Source organism: Peromyscus californicus, unplaced genomic scaffold (assembly GCF_007827085.1).
Source record: "Peromyscus californicus insignis strain IS unplaced genomic scaffold, ASM782708v3 Scaffold_20__1_contigs__length_68692818, whole genome shotgun sequence".
Taxonomy (NCBI): domain Eukaryota; kingdom Metazoa; phylum Chordata; class Mammalia; order Rodentia; family Cricetidae; genus Peromyscus; species Peromyscus californicus.
Window position 1 is genome coordinate 21,152,889 of NW_026294503.1, and position 27,943 is coordinate 21,180,831.

The following is a 27,943-nucleotide window of genomic DNA, read 5'->3' on the forward strand; positions in this document are numbered from 1 at the left end:
GCCAGCCTGGGCTACAGTGCTAGCTCCAGGACACCTGCGGTTACAGAGAGAAACCCTGTCTCCCAAAAACCAAAAAAAAAAAAAAAAAAAAGAGCAAGCAAAATCTCTAACCTCCATTTTACCTTCCTTTTTGCCATATATACAGAGCTCCACTACCAACTCCTGCTAATCCTATTCCTCTCTCCAATCAGGACCCCTTCACTGTCATGTCTTTTTTCTTTCTTTACTATTTCATTTTTGGGTAACCCATTGAGTTGCATTAGGGTCGCTTATGAGAACAAGGGCCTCTTACCAGTTGCTAGACCACTGAAGAAAGCAACTCTCCCCTCTCATAGTCATTAACTGCCTTTATACCCGAAGGGAGGGTGGGGCCCAGGGAGTGCCACTCCTCCCGACAGAACACTGAAGGTGCTATCTTGAGTAGGTCTTTCGCTGATAATCACTCTGCTAAGGGGTCCAAAGTGTAACTAACAGCCATGCCCTGCCCTAAAGAAGGTGTCCCACAACATTCTCTGGGCTCTGTTATTGCTTTGGGCCCCTCTTCCACAATCTTCGGAGCTACAGAAGGAGTTTCACTTAAAAGAAAATTTCCTTTCTACATGCTTGAGAAAAACAGTGTTCATACCTTTCCTTCCACTTGCCTCTCACGTCTTTCTTTCTGCTCAAAGCCTGACCTGTTTTATATTAACTTTCTCCTCTGGCTTCCCTTTCTATCAAACAAGCCTGGAGGTGCCTAATCTTAGACATAGAAGAAAACAAATCGCAGTGATTCTTCTCTCTACTGTGCCTTGTCCGAAGCAGCTGCCCTCTTCTTCAACTAAGATCAAGGCAACCCTCTCATCTCTTTTCTCTTCTTTTAACTCCACACTTAGTACTAGTTCATCCAGTTCATCTAATCTTAGCCTTCATTCTTTTGACTGACAAAGTCTGTAAATGATTTCCAAACCACTCAACAATTAGTCACCTTCCCATACTTCAATGTAGCCACACTTCTAGTCTCCCTCTAACTTATTAATAGAAAGCTTCCTGTAAATTTAACATTAAACACACTCTACAGATTTCATCTAATTTCTTCTTTCTGAAAATGTAAATGTGGCATCTAGCAGAACAGTGACTGGCACTGCCCTCCCAGTGCAGGATCTTGCAGGCAGCCAAAGCTACATGACGTCTGTCTCCAAACAAGCAAGCAAAGCCTTGGCACTCTGAGCTGGGCTGCTTCTGAGTCAGAATGTACTGTCCCCACTCTAAGAGGCCTGCTATCAGAAAGGTGTGCACAGACTCCAGACCTCGGTTCCTTGTTACCAATCAAAGGCCACTCATTTTTTTCCACGTTACAAGCAATGTAGATATGATTTGTATAAAATGATAAACATGAGTAACCACTTAAAACTTTAGAAAAACTTCAGAGCAGAGTAGATTTGTAAGAAATACACACCTATCAGATGGACAGTTTCCAAGTTAAACGGATACACAAGAGTTTGTGGATAAAAAATCCTACTAGGTGAGCATCAATAAAATTTGGTTAGTATAAAGACATCATTAAGAACAAAGAGAAGTAAGGAGTACCTTCTGTAGAAAATAGCTCTGAAAGCTCATGAAGTTGTTTGTTTTCACGATGTTTGGACATGTTTTACAACAAAACATTCTAGTGAAGAGAGACTTCATGGCTGGTGGTCCTGTCCATGTGCTCACCATTGAGTTTGCAATCTGTAAACAATCAGAAGATGAAGTACTGTGCATCACCATTATAAATACACTTTGAAGACAAAATTCTAAAAGCCAACACTACGGTTCTTGGAAATTAATGCAACTTGGTCATTTATTACCCATTTCCAAGAAAATATACAAATTCACTCACCAAAAAACCCAACCAACCAACCAAACAAACAAAAAAACCCAAGATAAACCAAAAGCCCACTCCTATGTGATTTACAGTCATTCTGCACAAGTTAACTTCTAATGCCAGCATCCTCTTGTGTTTAAGGAAAATGTGCTTGCAAAGACCTCTGACTGGGTTTGTCCCTATCCCCTCAGTAGATGCAATTCTGATATTTTAAGCTTTTAAGACTAAAAACATTACTGTGAGTTTTAAATATTTTTCAGTCTACTCAAGTGAAAATGAAGCCAAATACGATATATTATTTATTTGAAGAAGAATAGTGAGAGGCAAGGTTAAGACATGATGAAGATAAGTTCCAGGCCAGCCTAGGGTACACAACAGACTCTATTCCTTTGCCCCTAGCCCAGGTCATGTACAAGGCCTTTAAGTGCTTCCATGCTGGTATCTGTCCCCTACTCAAGAGCAGAAGCCAATGCTGAGTGAATGGTTGTTTTCTCTTATGCAAGCCATGTGCCCTACTCTTGCTGGTAAAAAAAAAAAAAAAAAAACCACTGACACTCGGCTGGCGACTGCTAACTCCGAACAAGCGCAGAGGCTTGAGTCTCCCGGGTCTCTCACTCCGGGGCTGACGAGGCTGCAGGTGTACTGCAAGCCCAGCATGCTGAAGCGGCTGTCCGAAAGCAGTGCCCCTGGGGTTCCAGCCACTTAAAATTGATCTGGCACATGAAAAGAAACTCATGCTTCACAGATAAGGAATATCTAAATACCTCAAATTTAAGCACAATAAAAAACTACAAAAGATAAAAATAAAGGAAAAGAGACACTGAACTTTATGTACCAAGCAAATGCTATGTTTAAGTAAGCAAGGCTAGTCCTAGATTACTTGACGCAAAACAACAACAAATTCATAAATTAATAAGCTATAAAAACAAATTAATGTGTAAGAGACCCCAGGAAAAGGACTTTCAGCAAAGCTCAAAGTTCAAAGTTCAAAACTTTAAAGCATTTCCTTTCCTTAACTATTTAATTCATTCCAGGCAGTGGTAGCTAACACTTTTAATCCCAGCACTCAGGAGGCAGAGGCAGGCGGATCTCAGTGAGTTCAAGGAAAAAAAAACTCTTAGTATTGAAATTTTTAGGGCCTATAAAAAGTATCTGAAATAAAGGAAATTATGATTAAATATTTTATCTTGTAGTTTTATGGCTCTGCTACGATTTTAACAAAAATCACAAGACTTTTCAAAGTGCCAATGAAATGCATCCCTAGCAAGTAATACCATTTTCTCTCTACTATCTGAGCGCACAAAGCCAGACAAAACAACTAGAGAGCATCAGCACCCACTGAAATGGGAGCAAGCCTGTCATGCAGATGCTTTAAGTGCTCGGTACACAGCACGTTTGCTCAACTTTCTGTCTGCATCCTTCTGTTCAGACTTTTCTTTAATCTAAAGACTGTTTATTGATAAAGTAACTTTTGTTAGAATGTTAAATCATAGAGATAATTATTGTAGATTATTTACCACTAATTTCAATTCCTAAACCAAAATAAAATAACTACCACAATGGAACAATCAAAATGTGTTAATTTTATGTATTCTCACATAAAAACATAAATTACTACAATCATAGAATTTCTTTTCTATTTTTCAGATTGATTTATTTATGATCATGAGTGTTCTGTCTGCATGCACACCTGCACGCTGGAAGAGGGCACCAGATCCCATTACCGACGGTTGTGAGACACCATGTGGGTGCTGGGAGACACCATGTGGGTGCTGGAAACTGAACTAAGGTCCTCTGGAAGAGCAGCCAGTTCTCTTAACTGCTGAGCCATATCTCCAGTCCCCAGTCACAGAACTTCTAACCAAAATTATTCTTACCCTTAAAAATATGGTTGGTAGCTGGGTAGTGGTGGTGCCTGTCTTTAATCCCAGCACTTGGGAGGCAGAGGCAGGAGGATCTCTGTGGGTTCAAGGCCAGCCTGGTCTACAGAGTGAGTCCCAGGAAAGGCGCAAAGCTACACAGAGAAACCCTGTCTCGAAAAACCAAAAAAAAAAAAGAAAAAAAAAAGTGCACAGCAGTCATAGGGCAGTCTCCTTCCTCCTGTGTAACCTCACCTTTGCAAGACAGAAGCACGCTGACATTCTAACTCGGTAGAAACACTGCTCCTGCTCTAGAATATCAGTGAGTGCAAGACGAGATGCCGGGGTGGGGAATTTTTCCAAGGCCAGGATGGATTCCTGCTGAGCAACAACATCTCTCTCGTAGCGGAGTTCATACTGCCACATGAAATCAGCCTGCTCAAATTCCACCTTCCTCAGGACTGACATGTCTGGGTCTATCCTTATCCACAGCAAAGGGGAATCAGCGCTAAGAGAGAATAAAGTTTTAGAACTTTAAAACTTACCTATGGAAAACAAAAACAAAGCAGTCACTACTCAGTCTCCCCTCTAGACACAGGCTTTGCATGCTGTTGAGAGTTTTATCATAGTGATACTTTAAAACTTCAACCAACTTTTCAATGTGTTAAGATAACTTTCTCACAATCTTACTAAAGATCTTTAAAGGTATGAAGAGTTGCTACATAATGAAGAGTTACCACATAGAATACCAAATCCCAGATTTTCCACTGAAAATATTACTCTGGGAAGTTTTACTGCAATTATGAGATATCAAAATGTAAATGATAAAACTTTAACTTCCTATAACTGACTATAGCTATAAACATTACTCCTTATTAGAAATTTTAAAAAAAAGGAAAGCATTTGTTTTACTGAATTAATTTTAGTTAACATAGAGTATCTTTTAAAATGCTAGACTCACTGAGTGGTAGTGGCACATGCCTTTGATCCTAGCACTCAGGAGGCAGAGGCAAGTGGATCTCTGAGTTTGAAGCCAGCCTGGTTTACAAAATGAGTTCCAGGACAGCCAGAGCTGTTACAAAGAGAAACCTTGCTTCAAATCAAAAAAACAAACTCATGACTACCTCTCTCAAGAAAGATCAAATCATAATTTGAAGGCCCATCAATTTATTCTCATGTATTTCTCAAGTAACACGCAAAGTAAAAATCAAGGCTATGTCAATATTTTGATCAGAAGAATACCACTTTGTAATACCAATTCAGTTCAATACTGGGTGCTCTTGACATACTCATTATAAAAATATACTTAAGAAATATCAATCAGTATCACAATCAGCTATAGAAGCAGGAGCATCAAGAATTCAAGTCCAGGGGCTGGAGAGATGGCTCAGCGGTTAAGAGGACCCAGGTTCAATTAATTCTCAGCATGCAAATGGTAGCTCACAACTGTCTGCAACTCCAGTTCCAGCGGATCTGGTGCGTTCTCTTTTGACCTCCACAGGCACCAGGAATGCATGTCAAACACAGACAAACATGCAAGCACAATACACTCATGCATGTAAAATAAAGTGAAAACAAAAACAAAAGGCCAGGCTCAGCAAAAACCACCTGGGCTACAAGAGACCTTGTCTCAAGAAACCAAAACTAAATAGGAAAACTTAGAAGTGTGGTATTCAAACAGTGCGACCACAGAGGTTGTCTCACCGTGCTCCGGAGCACTGTCCCAAACACAATGAATGCCACCTTGGATTCATTTGAAATCGAAACTTCAGGCCCACAAGTAACACAATGAATCAGAAATGGCATTTTAAGGTTTCTCAAGGGAGTCCCATGAATATCAGTTTGAGAACTACTACTCAAGGAACCACCGAGAGAGCAAGAAGGCTGTGTAGCTGAGGCTTGGCCTGTGCCTACACTACTGCATTTCTTCTTTTCAGCCAGTCTGAACATAATATCTTATCCTCAATGAGTTAATTGTTTCCTAACAGTTTTGCTTGACTTTAAGGGGTTTTAAAAACATGCATTTCAAAGATAATTACATACTTTTAAGTAACTTACTCCATTGCAGAAAGATCCATGTCAACTTCCTCCCCATTCATCAGTGGGATTTTTTTCTTCTTATTCCTATATTTAAAGAAAAGTAAAATTGAAAACTGTGGGATTTCCAAATCAGAATGGAGCTACTAAGCAGTCAAAGTTCAAATACAGGGTTTCATGAAACATTAAAAGATATGCCAAAGAAGAGTGAATATACAATGAAATGGAATTTTTTTTTTTTTTTTTTGGTTTTTCGAGACAGGGTTTCTCTGTGTAGCTTTGCGCCTTTCCTGGATCTCACATCTCACTCTGTAGACCAGGCTGGCCTCGACCTCACAAAGATCTGCCTGGCTCTGCCTCCCAAGTGCTGGGATTAAAGGCGTGTGCCACCACCGCCCAGCAAAATGGAATTTAAGAACAACAAAATCTACCTTGAAGCTAGAGAAAGTGGGTGTTGAAAGCAAATCAGCCTGGAATACATGAGACCTGCCCCCCCTCAAAAAAAAAAAAAAAGCAAATGAAAATTTTATTTAAAGCCAGACATGATAGCAGAAGCCTATAATCCCTATAATCCCAGCACTTGGGCAGCAGAGGCACACAGATTGCGTTTAGTATAGTGACTTCTAAGCCAGCCTGGATTATAGAGTGATACTATGTCCTAAAATTAATTTAAATAAATATAAAAAAATAATTCCAAAGACAGAGGTGTTTCAACAACAGAAAGCAAGAGCTGGGTGTGTAGGGATGCACGCCTGTGATTCTAATATTCGGGAGGTGGAAATAAGATCAAGGCTAGTAGGGCTACATGAGCTCCTGTCTCAAAAACGTTAACAACGACATCAGATGCAAAGTATGTGTGGTAATGCTAACACGATGGACAACAGGAGAAAAAGCTAGCAGGTAAGATGCTCTTCCTGCAAACATTGGGTGTACAACTGGAGTTTAAGTTAGTCCTTTTTCCGGGTGGGATTTGTAGTTTCAGCTCCGGTTTAGAGTTAGCACTCACTGCCTACCTTCTGCTTTTAGAGTGGCAGGGTATATCATGTTTAAGGCTGTTTTCTTCAATTTGCAAGGTATGGTTGAAGGATCCGTCTAACTCTTGCACTGTCACTTTAAGTGGTCCCTTAAAAGAAACAACAGCAACATACCATTCAGACTGCTAGAAAACGGCCAATGCATATCCTTACATTGAAAGGCAGGTAAGTCACAATATCAAAGTATACACAGTGACAGAGTGAGACTTCAGCTGGTGCCAAGCACAGGGAAGCGAGAGGATGCATGCTCTGAAATCTCTCTCTGTAGCCTCCTCCCTTCAAGTACTCGCTGCAAAGTCATCAGTCACCCCAGCTCGAAAACCCTTCCTCTACTGGAACCGTGCTTGACAGAGCAACACACTCTTCTAGAAAAACACGTACCACATACTTCTGAGTTCCCGGAGATGTGTAATCTTGTTTTATTTCTAGTTCTAAAACGTTTCGTTTTCTATTAAACGCAAAACTTCCGTAAAATTTTACTACTCCACTCTGATCTCTGAAGAATTGTAAAGGAAATTTTACATACTAAAATGAAAATGTGCTTTTTAAAAAAGCTTATTATATTAACAATTTTCAAATGTATTCCCACTAGATCAAAGTACACTTCATTATATCCCAGGTGGCAAAATAGTCAAAATTCTTGTGAAAAATGTTTCCCAGATTAAACAAAATTCCTGAAACATTGAGAAGCTCATGTTTTTAAAGTAACACCACTCCACTGGATTATTAATAGTACTTTCAAATGAAAAATGTAAAAATTGCCAAGTTCCAAGATACCATTCAAGTCATGCCAAGCTCCAAACACATTTAAAAGTCACCAGACCATTTCATCTTACAAGTAATACTATAAGCCTGTCTGCTAGAGTACTTACCTTATCTCCATGGAACCTACCTTTCTGTTCATATGAAATAACACAAACTACGTCAAATTTTATAAATATAAACATCCATGTTTACATATGATTCCAACTCAGTTTTTGGAAGGAGCTTCAGAAGACACAAGTCACCGGTCAGTTATTTCTAATTTTAGAGAAATATCAATGGATTGCCTCCCTCTTTCCCATCTTTCCCATCGCTTATTCTCTTCCCCACTTTGCTGAGCTGCTACTTTTTGAAAAGGATACACCCACTGCTTTATTAAGGGCTGGATGTCTTTGCCAGAGACGTTGGAAATGGATTTCAAAAACCCATAGGTGGAAACCAGCATCTGGCTCCACATGTGTGACTGGAACTTCTGAGATGAGGCGGTGCTAGCCAGACTTAGGAGTTTATTGAAGACCTGCAAGGACAGATGCCCACATAACACCCTTTCCAATGGGACCCTGCACCTAGGTTGCACTGGATCCTTTGTGATCATTTACAGAAGACAGCAATTATGTAACATATAGATTTTTTGAGTTAACTGCTAAAAGCAAGAGAAACATACAAATATTTAAACAGGATATAAGAACATTGTTCATAGAAATATTACTGAATGTTAACAATGTGCACATAAAATATCATTTATTAAGGATTAGAAGCACAATATATAATACCTACCAAATTTTATACAGGAATTCAAAACTAGGAATATTCATTAGGAGCCTAGTACTCTCATGTTAAACATGTCATAAATTTTATGTGTCTTTTACTTTTAAAAAAAGGAAATATGAAAGAGGAATGGAGCTGTGTTTCAGTGGGGTGGTATTTACCTAGCACATGTGACCTAGCATTACAAAAGAAAATTCGTAAATGAGAATACTAATTAAAATCTATTCCATTCTGAAAAGTATAAATGCCCTTTTTATGGCACACTTTTCTTATTTAATATTTCTGTTCTTCAATCTTTAGAAAAAATTGTATGTTTTCATTTTTATAATATCAGGAATTAAACCCAGGGCCCCAGTCACATTAAGCAAGCATTCCACTGTACTACATCCTCAGCAAAAATGATTTTTTAAAAGTTTTTCTTTTAAAATGCCTTTAAGAATGTTATCAATGGGGAAAATTTAGCTGTTATTTTTTAATGCATCTATCCATTTGAGAACAATATTTGCCTAGTATGTATAAGACCAGATATTTGATCCTCAGCATTTCAAGGAGAAAATGAGAAATAAAGAAAAAGAAAAAAGAAGAACAGAATGGAATGGGGAAGGAGAGAGAGTGGGTCAAAAAAAAAGCATATATACCATATATATTTATACAAGTAATCCATCTACCTTGTTTCTACTATTTCATCTCCTATATTGTAACTACTTGTACTAAAACTGTAAAATATGGCAAAATTTAATGATAGCAACAAAGTAACTAGCTGTGGAATCTTCCTCTGGTGTTAAGGAGAGCAGCTGAGGCCAGATGTGTGGCAGCTAAGTCCCTATATGGAGGCCTTCAGAGGCCACTTGGTGAAACTTTAGCGATGTTGGAGATCCCAAGAGGTTGGAGGTGCTAGAGCCATGGACATCTGTCAAGGAGAGCTACACAGAGAGGGGAATGAGCTCGGGAGACAGAAGTGTGCTGCAGGCAGAAAAGCAGGAAGGGCAGAGCCATCTAAACCCTTTAACACTGGATACAGAGCTAAGGAATTCAGAGTTTGTCCCGCTGTGTTTCATTCTTGCTTTGGTCCAGTTTTTCCTCACTATGCCTCAATTCCTCCCTTTTGGAATGGTAATGTATATTATATGCCATTATCTGTTAGAATTATGCATTTTTTTTCTTTTTTGTTCTAGATAGTGTTTCTCTATGTAGCTGTGGCTATCCTGGAATTTGCTCTGTAGACCAGGTTGGCCTCAAACTCAGAAATCCCCCTGCCTCTGCCTCCCGAATGCTGGGATCAAAGGTATGTGCCACCACTGCCCGATATAATCTGTTTTTCCTGTTACAGAGGATTATAATTAAGAGATTGCCTGAAGTCTCAGAAGAAATTTTGGACTTTGAAACAGTGTTTTGACTGTAAAGACTGTGGGGACTTTTGAAGCTGGACTAGATGTATTTTGCATGATGATAAGGCCACAAGACTATGAGAGACAGGGAGGCGAATGTGGTGACTTAAATGAACTGTGCTCCATGAGTCTCGGGCATTTGAATACTTGGTCAGGAGTTGGCAGCTGTTTGAGAACTAGGAAGCGTGGCCTTTCGGGAGGAGGTGTGTCACGGGAGCAGGCTTTAGGGTTTCAAAGTCTCCATTCTCAGTGTGTTCTGCCTCCTGTTTGTGGACCAAAATATGCGTCTTCCCTGCTGTCTCAGCTGCCCGTCACCCTGCCTTTGCTCCACACCACAGACTCGAGCCCCTGGGACTTTAAGCCCAAATAAACACTTTAATAAGCTGCCTTAGTCGCCAGGTGGTGGTGACACACACCTTTAATTCCAGTACTTGGAAGGCAAAGGCAGGTGGAGTTCTGAGTTCAAGGCCAGCCTGGTCTACAGAGTTGAGTTCCAGGACAGTCAAGGCTACAAAGAGAAACTCTATCTCAAAAAATAAATAACGAATAAATAAATAAGTTGCTTTAGTCATGGTGTTTTATCTCAGCAATAGAAAAGTAACTAACACATACAGACAGACATACAGTTATTTCTTTAATGTTGCTAAGTCTTAACCCTAGTACTTACCTGTAGCATAAACTCCATGCTGATTCTGTTCTCAATCAGTCTCATCACAAGGTGAGCCTTACACTGAAACATAGTGTAGTACTCCCAGGACAGTGTATGTGGATGCTTTATTGAAAAGTGAAGATGAGATGCGGGGCTGGAAAAAAACATAAATTCACTCAATAAAACAAATATGACTATTAAAGAAAAAAATAAGTAGAAGATGGACTTTACATTTAATGTAAACAATTTAAGCTGTTCATAATCTTCCACTCTTCCAAAATGCTACAGTAAATTTTACACAAATACTTTTGCACAGCAAATACCTAAAAGCACAATTTTTTATGATACTATACATACAGCAGAAATGCTGTTACAAGCCATTCTAAAACTGATTGGCTCTAACTAATTACCTTTCAAAAGTGTATCAAATTATACTCTCACAATCAATGTCTGTGTGGTGTTGCCTCCAAATTCAGCTTTACCCATATACATAAAATAGAAACAATATAACTGTAAAAACAAGAAAAATCCAAGGACAAGGCTGCAGTGCAGCTCCGCTGCTAATGCATTTGAGAATCCCTGGGTCTGACACTGAGTACCAACAATGTATTTGAAAAGTATGCTGATTTGTGACTTTGTTCTGTTAACATAAAATTGCTGCCACACATTAATATGGGGTTTGGGGAAACCTGCATCTACCTGTGTCCATGGGCCAGGATCACCCTTACCTGGCTCTAGAATAAACTCTCTTATACTCCCCTTTGAGGTCAGCATTATGTTTTTGTGCCAACACTCTCAGGATACAATGGCTGAGTAAACATTCTTATTCCTAAGCAGAGGAGAACAGAAGGATAGGTCCAATGCAAACCAAAGCATGGCAGAGTAAAACTTAAGACACCATAGTTCCATGTCCAGCATCCAGGACTTATTGTAGGAGCCAGGTATGGGTCCCAAGTTCTTCTGCAGCCTGGGACTTGCTGCTTCACTTTGATGGCACACATGGCCTCTGTCTCGGGCTGTTTTGGCTGCTTGAAGCTTTTCCTTGCAGATTTCTCACCACTAACTTCCTGGGGTCTGACTCCATCTCTGGCTTCATTCTCATACCCTTATACACTCAGAGGCTACCCAAGGCGTCCTGACCTTGCCACACACTGCTTAGCCTCCCAGGTCTTCCACTGAAATCAGGCCTCTATGACCTCATAACTTGCACACCACACACCTGCAAAGCCATCACACATCTGATATCAAGGTCTGCTACCTGCTCAACCAGTAGCCAGACCTTCTCGGATTTCAGCTGCATGACCTGTAAGTATCCATATGGCTGAACTCAGGAAAACCTCTCCCTGGAGATCCAGGCACAATCAGGGAGCTCTAGAGCTTTCTTCTCATCTTTTCCCTTATACCCATGACAGGTGAGGTTCAGGCAGCTCCTCAGATGGCCTCAAGGAGCCCTTCCTATTGTCCCAGTGCAAATTCCTTTGCTTCTTTTAATGGTCTTAATCTCTTCGGCTGTCAGCTCCCATGGCCCTGACTTTGTTTCTTTTCTGGGCAAACTTAAAAGTTTTCTGCTCACAATTTTCACTGTAAACCTGTCTCAAAACAGCCAACAAAATTCAAACAAAAGCTACCTTGAAATCTCAGGGTAGAAAAGTGGAGACTTGTTCTTTGCTATAATTTGACATGCATGGCCTCTACTAGCCCAACTCCTGGTAGAGTTCTTAGTTGTATCATAAACTTCCTGAGTCAGTCTTTACTGTCCATATTTCTCTTGGCATTTGGTCTTCTGAGCTCTAAACAGAATTGTCCACTAAACATACTGCTGTACATACTCTTAGAGATACAAAAGCCTACATCTCCAAACTGTTCCAAATTTCTTTCAAAACTCAGCTCCAAAGGCTTAAGAACCATAGTTAAGTTTAGAAACAGTGCACATTTTCTGTGCTAAACTTTTTGTCTGTAACAAAAACCTGATCAAAGTGACTGAAAAGTGGAAGGATGTACTACAGCTCAGTTTTAATCTACTTGGTGGGAAGGACATGGCAGAGCACAGATACTGTCTCCGGGAAGCCAGGAAGCATGGAGAAAATGCTTGTGGGGTTCTTCCTTGACCTCTTTCATTTCAACCAGCCTCATGCCTCCTAAGGCTAGTGCACAGGGTAGAGCACCCCCATTAAAGTAGCCCTGTGCCTCCTAAGGCTAGTGCACAGGGTAGAGCACCCCCATGAAAGTAGCCCTGTGCCTCCTAAGGCTAGTGCACAGGGTAGAGCACCCCCATTAAAGTAGCTTCTTGTCTGCTCAATCCTCCCTGGAAACATCTTCACACAGACTTAGAAGTGTGCTTTACTAATCTTCTGGGCATTTCTCAATTGAATCAGGTTGACAATTAAGATTAACCATCACAATAAGCAAAATACTACTTCCAAAGATTTTAAGTTTTAACAACAGTATGACGAAGTTGCGTTAGAAAACTTAGCACAAAGTTTCATTCACTGTCAGTCACCAAATGACCCAACAGCAGTGAGGGGCACTGGCATACTATCAGTCTGGGGCGTCACACTACCGTTATGGTTCGCCAGAAACACACAAGCGCGATCCTCTAAGAGGTAGTCTATAAAACGAGGTTTATAACATCATCTCAGAACAATAACATACTTATCCTTTTCTTTTCCACCACCAAATATGGGATGTAATAAAACTCCCCCGGTTTTCAGTTCATACGCCACTATTTTATCTAGCTCCTAAAAAAGATACAAAAGTAAGAGTCAGTGAAAACTTCTTCATACAACCATCTTTAGTACTAGAGCACAAATTTTCTTTTGTGGAATCAGATGTAAATATAAGGTAACAAACTATATCTGGAGAATAGCTCTTGTTTTTATAAAGAGAGCAAGCTACACAAGCTGACTCAAGGGTAAAATCCAAAAATTTCTCTGTATTTTGTGACTGCAGGGCTCGATAACAGGTCAGCAACTTTTTGTTATGGCTCTTCTCTGCCTCTCAGAATTGTCTTCTAAATTGACTTAGTCCTCAGTACTTTGCACCTAAGGACTAAGCCAGTTAAGAAGAAGGGAGATTAAATTATGCTAATAATCTATCAATTTAAAACTCCTCTGTTCTTCTCTAACATATAATAGCAGTTTTTAAAAAAGAAAAGAAAGAAAAGTTTAAAAAAGACAACATCAGGGCTTGAGAGATGGCTCAGCGATTAAGAACACTGGCTGCTCTTCCAGACGTCCTGAGTTCAAATCCCAGCAACTACATGGTGGCTCACAACCATCTATGAGATCTGGTGCCCTCTCCTGGCATGCAGGTGTATGTGCATAACTAATAAATGAATAAATCTTAAAAAAAAAAAAGAGGAAAAGAAATACAGTCAAGTAATAAATGTTTTTTAAAAAAGACAGCATCATAACTATGCTGGAATTCATGAACGGGTTAAATAATATAGACAGCAGAGAAAAGAGGTAAACAGCATCGTAAGATGATTAAAAGCCAACTGGATCCTGGCAATACAGTTGATTAGCCATATACTTTACTAAATAATTTAAATTCTATGTATAACACAAAATCTAAATGATCTTATAATAAAAACCTGGAGCCAGATACTGGGGTAAATGCTGAAAGATGAGAGACAAAGGAACAAGCCACAGCTACTTCTCACTTCACCAACTCCACGAATCCTCTGACTGAATGTCTCTGAGTCCTCAGCCGAAAGGGATCCAGCCAAAAAAGGGCCTAGGTTCCTGTCTCCTCATGCCTTATGTATCTTTCTCTGCCCTGACATGTCACTTCCTTCCTAGTCCTGGAATTAAAGGTGTGTGCCACCACTGCCTGGCATCTATGTTTACTCTAGTAGCTTATTCTGTTCTCTGATCTTCAGGCAAATTTTATTAGGGTACACAATACATCACCACATCTATGTGCCTTAGTTTCTTCATATGTAAAGTGGGGAGAGTAAAAGAATTATGATAGTATTCTTTTTATTACAATACTATTTCATTACACACTGTTAAACGGTCAGTTATTTCCTTCTTCTAAAAGGAAGAATGGGCTCTACCAGTGCTAAGCGTGTGATCCCTCTAACAATTCTTTGGATAGAATGTTAATTTAATAATGATATTAAGGTGGGGATTTTTCTACTTGAAAACAATGAATTTAAGGATCTAATCAAATCTAAAGAAATCAATAAAGTATCTATGTGCATAAGAAATAGATATCCAAAATACTCTTTTCATTTTTTGCCTTCATCTTTAAGTAACCGAGAAAGATGCGGCAGTGACAGGGAACAGGTAGGTACTGAAGGCTCGCTGACACACGGGGGCGGCTGTGTGCAAAGCACCCTTCCCACTGCGTGAGTAAGGTACCCCTCTCCCTACGAGTGGAGTGGACGCTGCCACTCTACCATCCTTACCCAGCAAAGACGGGGAAACAAACGTAGGAAGCAGAGTTAAATCTTTTCTTGGGATGTATTTTCATTGTATTTGAAAAGAGCTGTTGTACACTCATTAGAGGACAAGAGGGCTAGCAAGATGGCTCAGTGGGTAAAGACTTGGCCAAAAAGCCTGAGAACCTGAGCCTGACTCCAGGACTCACAGGCAGTGCAAGAGAAACAGTTGCAGTAAACTGTCTTCTGTCCACATCCGCACCCTAGCTGTGCACTGCCCCCACACACAAAACAAACAAACAGAAAGTGAAGGCCAGGGAACCTGGAAATCAGGAAAACACTAGCACACATTACTGACTTACAAGTGGAAGACAAAGCTAGCTCTTGTTTACCTCTTTAATCCAGTGGCGGTACTCATTAACACCAAAAGTTTTTTTCATCCAGAGTCCATAAATATAGCCGGAAATTCCCTTCAGCACCCATTCATCAGACCTAAGGAAAAGTCAATAAAGCTTTTAATCATTAAAACCTGTCCAAGCAGGGTCAAACAGTGTAACAGAGTAAGTGTCCACCCACCCTTCTCCACATCTGACTGGATCTTTAATCTTAAGACTGCTTAAAATCAATGCTTACTACAAGGCCTGACACACTGCAAGTGGACAGTTGTCCTCTTCGGAAATCAGGAACGGGCTCCACTAGTGCTAAGTGTATGAATCCTACAACAGGATTTTTTTGTACAGACTTTGTGTCTGCCTGTATAGGCTGGAATAGCGTAGCTCAGTAGCAGTGATTTCCCAGTATTCCTGCAGTTCTGGGTTTGATCTGTAGTACAGAAAAAGTCAGAAGTCCACAATGCTTTACTGTCTCCTCTGAAGTTGAATTTAGCAATGTATTCACTCTGATAGTGCTACTTTCTCTCAACGCCACTGTTCAGACTGTCTGCCACGAAAGAAGTACTTGTCCATAATCAGGACTGCTTAATTCAAAAGTTCACATTTGCAAGGTGTGTTGGCATTCTCCACACTTGGAGGCTGAGGCAGAATGGTCAAGAGTTCAAGGTTACCCTCAGCTATATAGTTGAGTTCAAGGACATCTTAAGCTAGGTAAGATGCTATCTCAAAAGATCAAAACAAAATCCACATTCTTGGACTGAGAATATATCTCAGTGACAGAATGCTTGCCTAGCATGTACAACACCCTGAGTTCAAATCCTCATACAGGAAACTCCAATCCCACATTCTTTACTGTAACACATAGACATCACTTTCACAACCTAGGTTTTACAATATACTTAGGCAAAACTGTTTAATATTTGTACTTTCTCTAGAGAAAAGGCAACTGGCACCAACCACTTATCTACTCACATATATCCACCATACACACACAACAATAACATTAAATCTGTAAAAAGTAAGATAAAAGTGAGTCCCACATTATTAAATCTACTCACATATATCCATCATACACACAAAAACAATAACATTAAATCTGTAAAAAGTAAGATAAAAGTGAGTCCCACATTATTAAAATATAAAAGAAATTATAATCTCAAGGAATTTTTGTACTGTGCTTTATTAACTATAAGTAGCCAAGTGGTGACTTCCATCTGTAATCCTAGCACTCAGTAGACAGAGTTTGAGGCCAACCTGGTCTATACTGTAAGCCAGCCAAAGTCACAGTGTTAAGACCCCTTCTCCAAAAACAGACTAAAATCAATAAAAAATTCATCTCAAGTTAAAGAAAATAAAGATTATCTCTGTTTTCAGTGTTGGGGCTCAAACCAAGGGGCTAGCACCTACAAGAAAGCACTGTACCTGAGCCGCATTCCAGCCCCAAATACACTTCTCCTTCCCTTCTCTCAAGAAAACTAGCAAAAATCTAAAAACTAAAAGGCAAATTCTCTACACCACTATCAGTACTGTTGAAGATAATTACTTTGCTTTAAGAATCATCTCAGCCGGGCGGTGGTGGCGCACACCTGCAATCCCAGCACTTGGGAGGCAGAGGCAGGCGGATCTCTGTGAGTTCGAGGCCAGCCTGGTCTACAGAGCTAGTCCAGGACAGGCTCCAAAGCTACAGAGAAACCTTGTCTCGAAACCCCCCCCCCCAAAAAAAAGAACCATCTCAAACATTTTTCCACCTAATTTGAACACTGACATTTGAATTCTAATTAGTTTTCTATATATTAAAATCTCCATTCTATACAGCTAAGATATTATTTTTCAGAGTTCTTATTTTATGGTAAATTATATGAGTAACTCTGCTGTTTTTTTGAAACAGGGTCTTACCACATAGTGGGTGCTTCTCTGAACTTGCTACGTAGATCACACTGGCCTCAAACACAAAGACCCACCTGCCTCTCTGCCTGTAGAGTGCTGAAGTTAGAGGCATGTGCCACCATGCCCCACTAATTATAAAGAGGAGAAAGAGCCAGAGAAGGAGGAGGACTCGGGGGGGCCGGCCACCCAGCTACACAGCAAGCCACGGAGTAAGAGTTACAGAAGTCAGAGAACGGGAAAAGCCCAGAGGCAAAAGGTAGATGGGATAAGTTAAGGAAAGCGGGCAAGAAAGAAGCCAGGCTAAGGCCAGGCATTCATAAGTACAAATAAGCCTCCACGTGTGATTTATTAGGGAGTTGGGGGGTGGGCCCCCCAAAAAGAGTAAAATACCACCACCAACAATAAACTGATTTATAAAGCTGATACAAAAATAATTCAGATAAAATTTTACTAATTGACTAACTTACTAATTATCTTTTTTGAGGCAATCTCTCAAAATAACTCAACATTTATGAATTATGGGCAATAGTCAGTGTATAACACAGGAAGAGACAAGAAACTAAAGAGGGAAGCGCAGCAGCACAGACCAGTTACCCCCTGGAGGGAGAGGCAGGAGCGTCAAGTGTCATAGTAAGTTTGCGGACAAAATGGACCACAAGAGACTTTCAGAGAACAAGAGAAGAGGGGAGGGGTGAGGCTCAGTCTGCAGCTCTGACATCACTCACCAAGACATTCTGGATATGAAGCATCCGAAGAACTGCTGTGCTAAGGCCTGCGCTAAGCACCGTCTGGTCAGCGGCGTCTCATCTATAATCATGGCACTGTGCAGGAGGTTTGTGCTGAAAGCCAAAGACACGGTAGCCACTTAGGACCAAGGGATGAGCAGTTGGTCAGTCAAAGTAGAGTAACTGCACTCCTCAAGCAATTCAGTGTTAGGTTCAAGTTCAATGCAGAAGGAAAAAGTCAAGAATATTCTACCTCAGAGTTTCCAATCTTTCCAAAATTTATCTGAAATTCACAATCTGTCTAAAGCAAGGAACACAATGAAAATGTTTTCTATTGATTTTACAAAAAATATAAATCACTATTTTGGGGAGTGAGGAAGAAACTAGTGTGTTAATCAGAAATGAATCCCAATACAATGGAGTTACTTAATTTCACAAATCTTCACCAAGGCTGGATGTAGAGGCACGTTCCAGTAAACCAGTGTTCAGTCTGGTGCATAGACACCCTGAAACACATAGCATGGAAACACTTCTCCCCAAATCAGAAACCCAATTACAAAATTAGAACCCTTTTTCGAGTGTCTGGTACATTTTGGCACTCTGTTATTTACTTCCAAATACACTGCTCCATTCAGTTTTTCTAACCATGTTCTGGAGAATGCACAGTATTAGAATCTCACGTGACACGTGAGTCAGGGAAGTCAAGTAAAACAGCTGCCCTGACACCTAAAACTTAGAAATTTGGAATACCCACACACAAACCACAACGACATAAAAAAAAAGTGCAGAAAAGGAGGGTTAAAACAAAGAAAAAGAATCTGTTTTGTTTTGTTTTTTAACAACAAATGGAGGATACCAGTACATTTTTATAGTGCTACAAAAGACATACTAATGACCCATAAATGTGGAAATTAAACATTTACAAACATTAAACATTAAGAATGAAACCAGAAATGGAAATGTGAAGGATAATTCTGGAAAAAGGCACTAGGATGTGTTACTTCCTTATGCAGGAAGCTACATTCTAACATTCTTAAACACACCAGGTTAACTATAAACTCAATCACACCGGAAGTTCAAAACCAATCTTAAAACTGATCATACAGTCAGTAGCTTTTCCTTTTATCATTACCCTAATTAGGCATTCTCCATTTGAAGAGACACTAACCTAAAAATACTCATAGAAGCGTAAGCAGCCACTTCAACGTAAGCCTCATCAATGAAGACGGTCTTAAAACAGGAGTAAGGATATCGACAAGTCAAAATTTCTTCATAAAATTCAAAAACTTCGTGAAGGTATGACGTGGTATGTTTAAGTAATGGAAGAAGTTGGGGTAAACAAAAATGTGTAACCTGCAAAGTAAAAGGACAATCATCTCAAAGAAAGGACATATTTAGCTTCTAATACATTTCATAATGTTGAAAATAGCTGTTGTAAAATTAGTGGGCTTTTCAGATTAGTTTTACAAAAGTTCATTGTACTAAAAATTAAATTTTAAATGGATTATATAAGTTTATTAAAAGCTTACACACAATGAAAATAAAACTGGTTCCAAATTAAATTTTTTCTCTTCTCCATAAACAAGAAAGAATTAAAATTTAAGGCTTAGCATAATCTCTTATTTATGTGTCTAAACCTAGCAAATATTGCATATTTTATAGTAATATTTTAGTAATTTTTGCGTGTGTACAATGTTGAAGATTGAACCTAATGCTTTTCACATGCCAGGCAAGTCTCACTAAATCTCAGTCCCTGAATCTAGGAATGAATAGTTTCTGTTGCCTGGGGTGGTGGCTCAGAAGAGTAAATCTAACTTGGGAGGCTGAAGCCAGCCTGGGCTACATAGTGAGACCTCAGCACAAAAGAGTTAATGCTGACCAGAACTAGCTGCGTCCCTAGAACAATCACTCTCGTCATCCTCTACTGTTTCAGCTACGTACAGAACACTGGGGAGACACACTGGTAGCGAGGAGGTTAAGGAGACCCACAGGAGAAATAGTAGTCATGGTTTTCATATTAAGCTAGATTCAGAACAAGCGTCATAGACTGTCTCCTGAAACAACTCTAGGCCAAATGAATGGAGAGGCCAGGGACGGTGGCACAGATCTGTGATCTCAGCCGACACTGTCCGTCCACATGCCAAGGACGGAGTTGTGTGAGGAGAATTCTGAGTGCTTGTGAGAAAACCTCCAGAAGCCAGCACGAGTCATGGGATCTCGGTTTCCTCAAACACTTGAAACTGTTCTTGGAATGTGCTTTCATGGCCCTCCCAGGTACAATGGACAGGAGTGGGTTTACTTCAGATTATTCATTACAACTGGCTATTGTTTATATGCCTCCACGGAAAAACATGTTTTTGCCATGTGTGGCCACAAATGGCTTGCCAGCCACACACAACTTGTCCTTGTGAATGTCCCCGTTACACCTGTGACTCTACTTAACCATTGGAGTACAGACTGTCTAATGCTCTGAATCAAGTTGGCTACTGCATGAGAGAGGCTTTAATCAGCCTCATTTATTAGCTCGATTCTCCCAGGTCCCATCATCTCCAGCGCAGTAAACAGAGTGTCACAAGTTTAAAGCCAGCCAGAGCTACAGAGTGAGACTGTCTCAAAACAAACAGAAACCTACGAAGGTTTCATCTAGAAGACGGTGTCGTCGACAATCATTTCATGGGAGGCAAAAGTTTGACAGATAGAAGCCAGATGCAGTGGTGCATGCCTCAGTACTCAGGAAGTTGAAGCAGGGAGACTGTCATGAGTTTGAGGAAAGACTTGACTATGTAGGAACACTGTCTCAGAAAAAAAAAAAAAAAAAAACAAAATCAAAACAAAACAAAATAAACCTACAAGTCTGAAAGGTCAAGATTAAAAAAGTAGATACCCCAAACGGAGTCAAGGCTAACAGGAAATATGCTATGACTAGAGAAATGTAAGTAAATATAAGTAAACTATTTTAAATACATGACAAGTTTGATCTGTTTTCTAACCCAGTGCTACCATTATAAAAAAAAAAAATCAAGTATACCCTGGCTAACATTTTAAGTTGGTTTCTAAAATTAACTGTCATTATTAATATCCTTTTATTCACAGCCCCATGAAGCTGAAAAACTGCAATTTAGAAACTGAAGTACAGAGTATGACTTCCAGGTCAGTCTATGCTGCAGAAAGAGACCTTTCAAAAAAAAAAGTAGTAAGATTTATCTCACGTCAGCATACTGAGGAAGGGTTAGAATCCTGGTCAACAAACTCACCAAAATGGTTTTCCAAATAACGTGACGTGAAACCTTTTCTTTTCAGCGCTAATCCTGACAGTTAAAAGTAACACTATTTTATTAGTGCCCCCTTTTCCTAAGGAGAAAAAGTGCAGAGAAGAACAAGACGGGTGGAATGACTTACCTCATGCATATATGGATCTACAAGTATTTCAAAAGGCCCGATGGCCAAGGAGATATTGGACGCTGCTGTAGGAATAGTGAGCATATAATGGAAGGTCTTCTTCCTCATATCATGGGTATACACTGTCTCCACCAAATCTCCATTGGACACGGCCACCATTGCAGCATCTACTGTAAATTCTAACTTCCATGTACACAACTCAGAGTATGAATCAACACACGGGAACCAAAATCTACAAACAGATTAACAGTACAAAAAATGCTTTACACTTAAAATCTCGGGTCAGGTCTTACTATATGACAGAATCAGTACAAGGCACCAAAATTTAAATAAGTCTAAAACATAATCTTTGGCTTAAAAGAATTAATAATCTGAGGAAAGTACTCACATTATAAAATATTTCAAAAACATGCACTCAACTACAGAACACGAGAATGAATGGATTACAATTTCACACAAAGATGTAGGTAAACCTATCAACATTAAACAATAAAAAGCTAGCTACAAAGAGCACAACGCATGAATGAGTCCATTTACTTAAAGTTCAAAACCAAGCACAATCAATGGTATTTCAGAAACAGAGTAACTAGACAGAATGCCAGGTGGGAATGCTGAATGGAGGCAGAGAGACTCTGCCAAATGGTGATGCTACTTGTGCTGATCTCTGTGTGAGCTCAATCGGTTTGGTCATGTGTGCAAAGTTACTATGTTTTTGCATTTCAATGTGGAAAGTTTTCTGTATGCATGCTGAACTTCACCATCAAGTTACAGAACCAAGCTGATGGATTATTTCTGGATTGGTCCGTAAAGGGAAAGATGAAGAAAGAAATGATGAGACTGAAAAGGAATAAGCAGTACAGCATGATTCAGAAGCAACTTGGGGAAAAATTAAAAAAAAAAATCAAGCTTACACTTGTCATTCTAAATAAATAAATACACTGCATATTCAATACATAAAAATGCAATCACAAAAATGAAGTTATAATCTACCTTGTAGAATTCTGATACCCACAAGAGAAGACATGAGCACCTCTCTCTGCCATACTCCCCTCTACACTGGGTACCACAAAATGAAGACCTCCTTTCGGCTGATCCAAAGAAAAATTAATATGTATCTTCAGAACCTTCAACTCTGCAACAAATAAATACATCCATTCACTGACACACAAATAAGCAACAGTAATCTATATACTGAAGATACACCAATGAGAACCATAGCCTGAGCATTAGATTAAGAAACCACAGAGCTGCTTGGGCTGTGGCTCCAGGGATAGGGCACTTGCCTAGATGCTAGAGGCCTGGGATCAAATCCCACTACATAAAAACAAAGACACCGCTGGGCAGTGGTGGCGCACGCCGTTAATCCCAGCACTCGGGAGGCAGAGCCAGGCGAATCTCTGTGAGTTCGAGGCCAGCCTGGGCTACCAAGTGAGTTCCAGGAAAGGCACAAAGCTACACAGAGAAACCCTGTCTCGAAAAACAAAACAAAAAACAAAACAAAACAAAAACAAAAAACAAAACAAAACAAAAACAAAAAACAAAACAAAGACGCCATACACTTGTCACAATATAGGCTTTTAGTGTTTCCACTTATACTAGCTGATGACGGGCCTCCAATCAATCTAAGTGCTGCTTCCGGTTTCTCACAAGCACAGCACCAGGAGCATCACATTCTCTTCTCAATGTTTCTGACATGTAATGTTTTCAGAAAAAAATTCCACAACCCCTAATGTGGATGCTTTAAGGCCTTTCAAAGTCAATTGCAATTTTACTTTTCAAGTTTTTTCTCCTTTTGTGTTTTCTCCCAAACTGTTAACTCTATTTGACTTTGGAGGGTAAATGACAGAGGTAGGCTGGGGAGGATTACTCATGAAATTGCATCATCTATTATGTTTCTAAATTACATTTTATTTCTGTACAGGAAAAGCCTTGTTAAATGTAGTTATTTTAATTCCCCCCTATGAATATGCAATAAGCGTCTACAGGAGCCTAAACTGAATAATCCCACTAATTTCTCACCTGCTCCCAAACACAATGAAAACAAAGTGCTTTCTCTCTTCTTTCCTTGACTTTTGTGAGACTAAATAAAGGTAGAAAGAAGTTTTCCAACAATAATTGTAATGGTTACATTTTTAAAGAAAGGGAAATAAGGCTTTAGAGAGGACGAACTCCAAGTGTACAGGACACGTGGCAGGAGCCCAAGTTCTAGCTTCTGCTCTACCACAGGTGAGCTCAGCGGACTTAGGTTGTGGGACGTGAGGATGCTCTTCTGTAGCAAGGAGGAATTGAACCAGAGGGTTTTTAGGACTATTAGTGCTGCAAAAATGATACAATTCCAAAGGGCTCGACACTACCTGACACAGGCTCTATCCCTATGACTTTTAAAGTCGGTTTCATTAAAAAACAAAACAAGAAACAATTGAAAGGAGCTGGCGGCACAGCCTTGTAAACAGAGAAGCCCAGCATCTACAAAGTCCTGGTTTCCTAGCATCGCATAAAACAGAGAAACCAGTTACATTGTAACAGCCTGTAACAGCTAATGTATTCCTATCAATCCTGACCCTAAAGAAGGAAATCATTTTCCAACCGTGGTTAGTGTACAGTCCAGGCATCACTAACTTTCTGGCCTCTACATCTAATAGGATTTATTTCATTGTGTAGTAATACATTCCTGGTGCTTTACCATCAACATGCTTCCAGAGCTCTGATGGGACCTTAATGCAGAGTTCTCCATTCCCCGCATCAGGATCCACAGCACTAACGGCAGCTGCATATGCATTGGAAAAATAATTGAGATTTCTCCTGGGGAGATAAAAAGCCAACTTGTAACAACAATAAGCCACACATTTCACCAAGATCTTTCTAATATCAATGGACATCAACTACTTCTAAGTATTATGTCTTCTTACACAATTTGTTAAGAATTCTTTTTAGCCAGTTATCTACTCCTTATGCTGTTCCCCATGATAAGAACTAATAACGTGACGGACATGGTGGAGCACGCCTTTGATCTCAGCATTCTGGAGGCAGAGGCAGGAGGATCTCTGTGAGTTCAAGGACAGCCTGTGCCCAAAACAAAAAGAAAGTGACGGAGGGAGGGACAGAGGGAAAGAAATGAAAAGAAAAGGAAGGAAAAAAAACAAAAACCCAACAGCTAAAAAGAACTATTAAAATGAACATTGTGTTCACATCCTTCATTAACTCTGGAATGCCAAAATCACTACTTTCTTAATATCAGTTTTCTAAAATAAATGTAAAGAATGCACAGGGTATGCACCTGCATACATGTGTATACATACATTTGCAAACATCAAAGACCAATTTTTAAAAATACTGATGTATTTCAAGTATATTTATACTTTATTAAAGTATTTTATAAACTAAAGAAGTATGTTTCATACAAATCAAATAGTTTCTTTGTAATAACTGAGGTTTCCATGTGTGTTCTGCGTCTACAAACTACAGTGTTGCCAGGCACACAGGAGTATGAACTAGGGCACAGCTGTAACTTCAGTACTAGATAGGTAAGAGGGTCAGAAGTTCAAAGTCACCCTCGGCTACAAAGTGAGTCTGAAGTCATCCTGGGCTACATAAGATCCTTCTCAACATCAAAATACATAAATAAACACTTCCCTCTTTGTTATGACAACCAGAAACATCAGAAGCAAGTCCTCTTGAGAACTGGGTAGTAATTAAGTAACAATGTATAAACTGCATTTCTTTACCCTTTTCACTAACTAATCAGTTACTTTTTAGAGCCTTTGTTCTCTAAAGCCCATTGCAGTCCCATTTTGAACAAGTCAGAGGAAAAAGACAAGGAAAAGCAACAACAAATACTGGCCAGCTGTGGTGGCTCAGGGCTATTCTAGTACTTGAGAGGTTGAGATAGGGGAATTACCTCAAGTTCAAGGCCAGCCTGGTCAACACAGTGAGTTCCAGAACAGCCTGGGGTACACAACAAGACCATGATTCAAGACAAACAAATATGCAAACAGATACCCCTTCTCTTAAAGTGCAACTAAGTTTCTACAGCCAGCAAGAAAACTAGATAAACGCTTACTGAATGACCTATCTACAAAGATCGGTTACTAACTGGAAGGAAATTATAAAGTATATTCTGGATCCACAAAGGGCCTAACCTTTGAAAAGATTTTCCTTTATAACTTCTTGCCTCACATAATGAAAGTGATGATTCATCATCGACTTCACTGGAAAAAACATTTAGGAGGTTATCTTATCTTAGTGCTGGCTTAGCCTGCGCATACACTAAAAGATGAAGTTTCTCTTCAAATACAGAGCGAAGCGAAGCTAACTTCCTCAACAGACCAGGATGCCTGCTGTTCCTTAGGTACACTATCCCGGATCCCAGGCCATTCTCTTTGAGTACTGGGCACTCCCAACTAATTACTGGTGAGAACAGATGCACACTGTATTTTGTGATTAGCCTCTTACTCTATCATGAATGCAGAGCTCAAGGCCGAACACGCTAGGTATTCTATCCTCTGGCACAACAATGGGTTTTTATAGGCTGTTGTCCACTCGTTGGCGGTAATACCGTTTACTACTCTGTAGTAGATTTTATTCTCTTCAGCAGAACAGGATATGCACATAGTTTCGGGACAAGTTTTTTATGTCAGTTCTACTAGCGTAGTAAGAACACTGGGGTTTTAGCAACTCACCTTCATGAAAAGGGAGCTTTCAGGAGAGGATCCCTGGACTTTTCCAACACCATTTTCCTATCTCCTTCCTGAGCTTGAAAGATTCTAAACCAATGATTATTAGCATCATCAGGCTAAGACCTGGGTCCCCAAGTCTTCTAATCCCTGGCTGCAGTGTTCTCAAGCTTCAGACTCTTCAGAATCATCTAGAAGGCTTGCAAAGCACAACTTGAGGGACTCCATGCTGTCTGATTCAGTAGGTTTGGGCTAATACTTGAGATCTGACAGATCTAAAAAGTTCCTAGATGACGGCGATATTGCTTGTCTGGGAACACACTTTGAGAACTCTGCTTTAAGGCAATATGACACACTATCCTAGGCCAGTTAAAATACCATCTTGACTGAAAAGAGTTTAAAGCTGAGTTTGGCATCCCACTACAACATACCGAGAAGCACAGAAATAGTAAGATCCAGTGCTATGAAGACTTTTTAAGAATGCCCACAAATACAGCTGACAGTAGATGCAGCACTTCCTAAGATACTCAACATAGTGCAAACATTTAAAAGACTATTTTAAACTGTCTCTGGTCTGAAGATGATGGCGACCATCCAATTCATTCAAACTAGTTTCTGGTATTTATGAAGTAAACTCTTACATAACATTAAAGCAGAAAACTGGGTAAGACAATTTACTAAAAATATCTACTGAAACTTCCCAGATAATACTTCTTTAAAGCTGTAGTATGAGGAAGGGAAATTTAATAACTTACTACGTTGGACAAAAGTAGAAAAATGCTTGAGCCAAATTTTCAATGCAGTAAAAGTAACAGAAATTATACAACATATAGATCTGCTATAATAATAGTAGAAAACTTGTTGAAAAACATTAACATGACAATCATTAAAAATAACAGACAGAATGACACATAAACATATGCTTCTTAAGGTGTATAACTTACTGTTTTGATTCACTGTGACAAACTTCTAAGGTTGGATCATTATAAATAAAAGCGGCCTCCAGGTCATTGATCCTAACTCGGTATATCCTACACTGCTTACTGTTTAATTTGATTCTATTCAAGTTTGCAACTGTAGGAAATATAGTCAGCTCCACAAATCCCTGTAAAAATAAAGAACAGCTATTAAAAACACTGGAATGAAGCTGGGCGGTGGTAACTCACGCCTTTAATCCCAGCACTCAGGAGGCAGAGGCAGGCGGATCTCTGTGAGTTCGAGGCCAGCCTGGTCTATAGAGTGAGTTCCAGGACAGGCTCCAAAGCTACAGAGAAACCCTGTCTTGAAAAACCAAAAGAAAAAAAATGCTGGAATGTTTTAGAGCATATTTCTGTAACTGCTACTTATATATGCTACCTCCAAAGATAAAATTCCAAATACCTACACAAATGTGAGTGCTCTCCAAGAATCTTAATTTCAATCATTAATTATACCAGTGGCTGGATGAGTATAATTTATCTAGATTTTACCAGCCTGGTGCTTCATTCATCTGTGCAATTTGTGATAAGTCATTGACTGGAAAAGTGAAACACAAACTAGTCTCAAATACAAGTATTTCTAGGCAGACTGCAACCACAACAGGCTGGAGGAACAGAAAGTGGTATGGGAAAAAGTCACACCCAGGAGGTTGATATAAAAGAATCTGATAGCACAAAGACCATCTGCTTAAAAAAACTACACTACTGAAACTAACAAGTGTGAGTCTCCTTATGGGAGTTAAATGAGGAAATATGGATCAGCAAGTACTGCCAGAGAAAACAAAAGCAAGCAGGAGTAGCAGTACTTCCAAATGCTGACCAATTTCCTGCCAAGCAGGCCTACATGATACACACCTCTGCCATGTTACCTGAGGGGTGTGCAGTCCATCTAAAGAAACTCTCTATGATACGACTGACTGTTGAATACTCTTACCAACATCCTGCACTGACTCAATGGGAAAGATGGGTGAAATATGGAATGCATGTGCAGTGATTTTCATGTTCCTGATTGGCATCAAATGTTTCAGATGTAGTGAGTACAAAGATGTTAGAGGTTCCAACAGAAGTTATCTAGGAGCAATCAAACCATCGGCACAGAAGACTGGACATAATGGCTACTTCTACACATCAGTGCCACATTACCTTCTGAGGTCCTCTCTAATCCT

General features: G+C 39.7%; 1 protein-coding gene across 4 annotated transcripts in view; it reads right to left on the reverse strand.

The window, feature by feature from the left end:
• The window catches only part of Taf2 (TATA-box binding protein associated factor 2), a 65,858-nt gene that overhangs the window by 35,996 nt on the left and 1,919 nt on the right, over window positions 1-27,943 (reverse strand). For 3 of the 4 annotated variants that reach the window (XM_052747821.1, XM_052747820.1, XM_052747822.1), the window contains exons 3-17: window positions 26,745-26,905; window positions 23,811-23,929; window positions 22,118-22,259; window positions 21,128-21,359; window positions 18,897-19,081; window positions 17,729-17,842; window positions 15,117-15,216; window positions 12,993-13,078; window positions 10,359-10,494; window positions 7,898-8,052; window positions 7,155-7,269; window positions 6,753-6,862; window positions 5,761-5,826; window positions 3,958-4,210; window positions 1,567-1,707 (exon numbers count right to left, since the gene is read on the reverse strand). In XM_052747821.1, the coding sequence (XP_052603781.1) occupies window positions 1,567-1,707; window positions 3,958-4,210; window positions 5,761-5,826; window positions 6,753-6,862; window positions 7,155-7,269; window positions 7,898-8,052; window positions 10,359-10,494; window positions 12,993-13,078; window positions 15,117-15,216; window positions 17,729-17,842; window positions 18,897-19,081; window positions 21,128-21,359; window positions 22,118-22,259; window positions 23,811-23,929; window positions 26,745-26,905 (2,115 nt within the window). Of the gene's footprint in view, window positions 1-1,566; window positions 1,708-3,957; window positions 4,211-5,760; window positions 5,827-6,752; window positions 6,863-7,154; window positions 7,270-7,897; window positions 8,053-10,358; window positions 10,495-12,992; window positions 13,079-15,116; window positions 15,217-17,728; window positions 17,843-18,896; window positions 19,082-21,127; window positions 21,360-22,117; window positions 22,260-23,810; window positions 23,930-26,744; window positions 26,906-27,943 lie in introns of those variants that run through there. The other variant, XM_052747823.1, reaches the window with a different exon arrangement.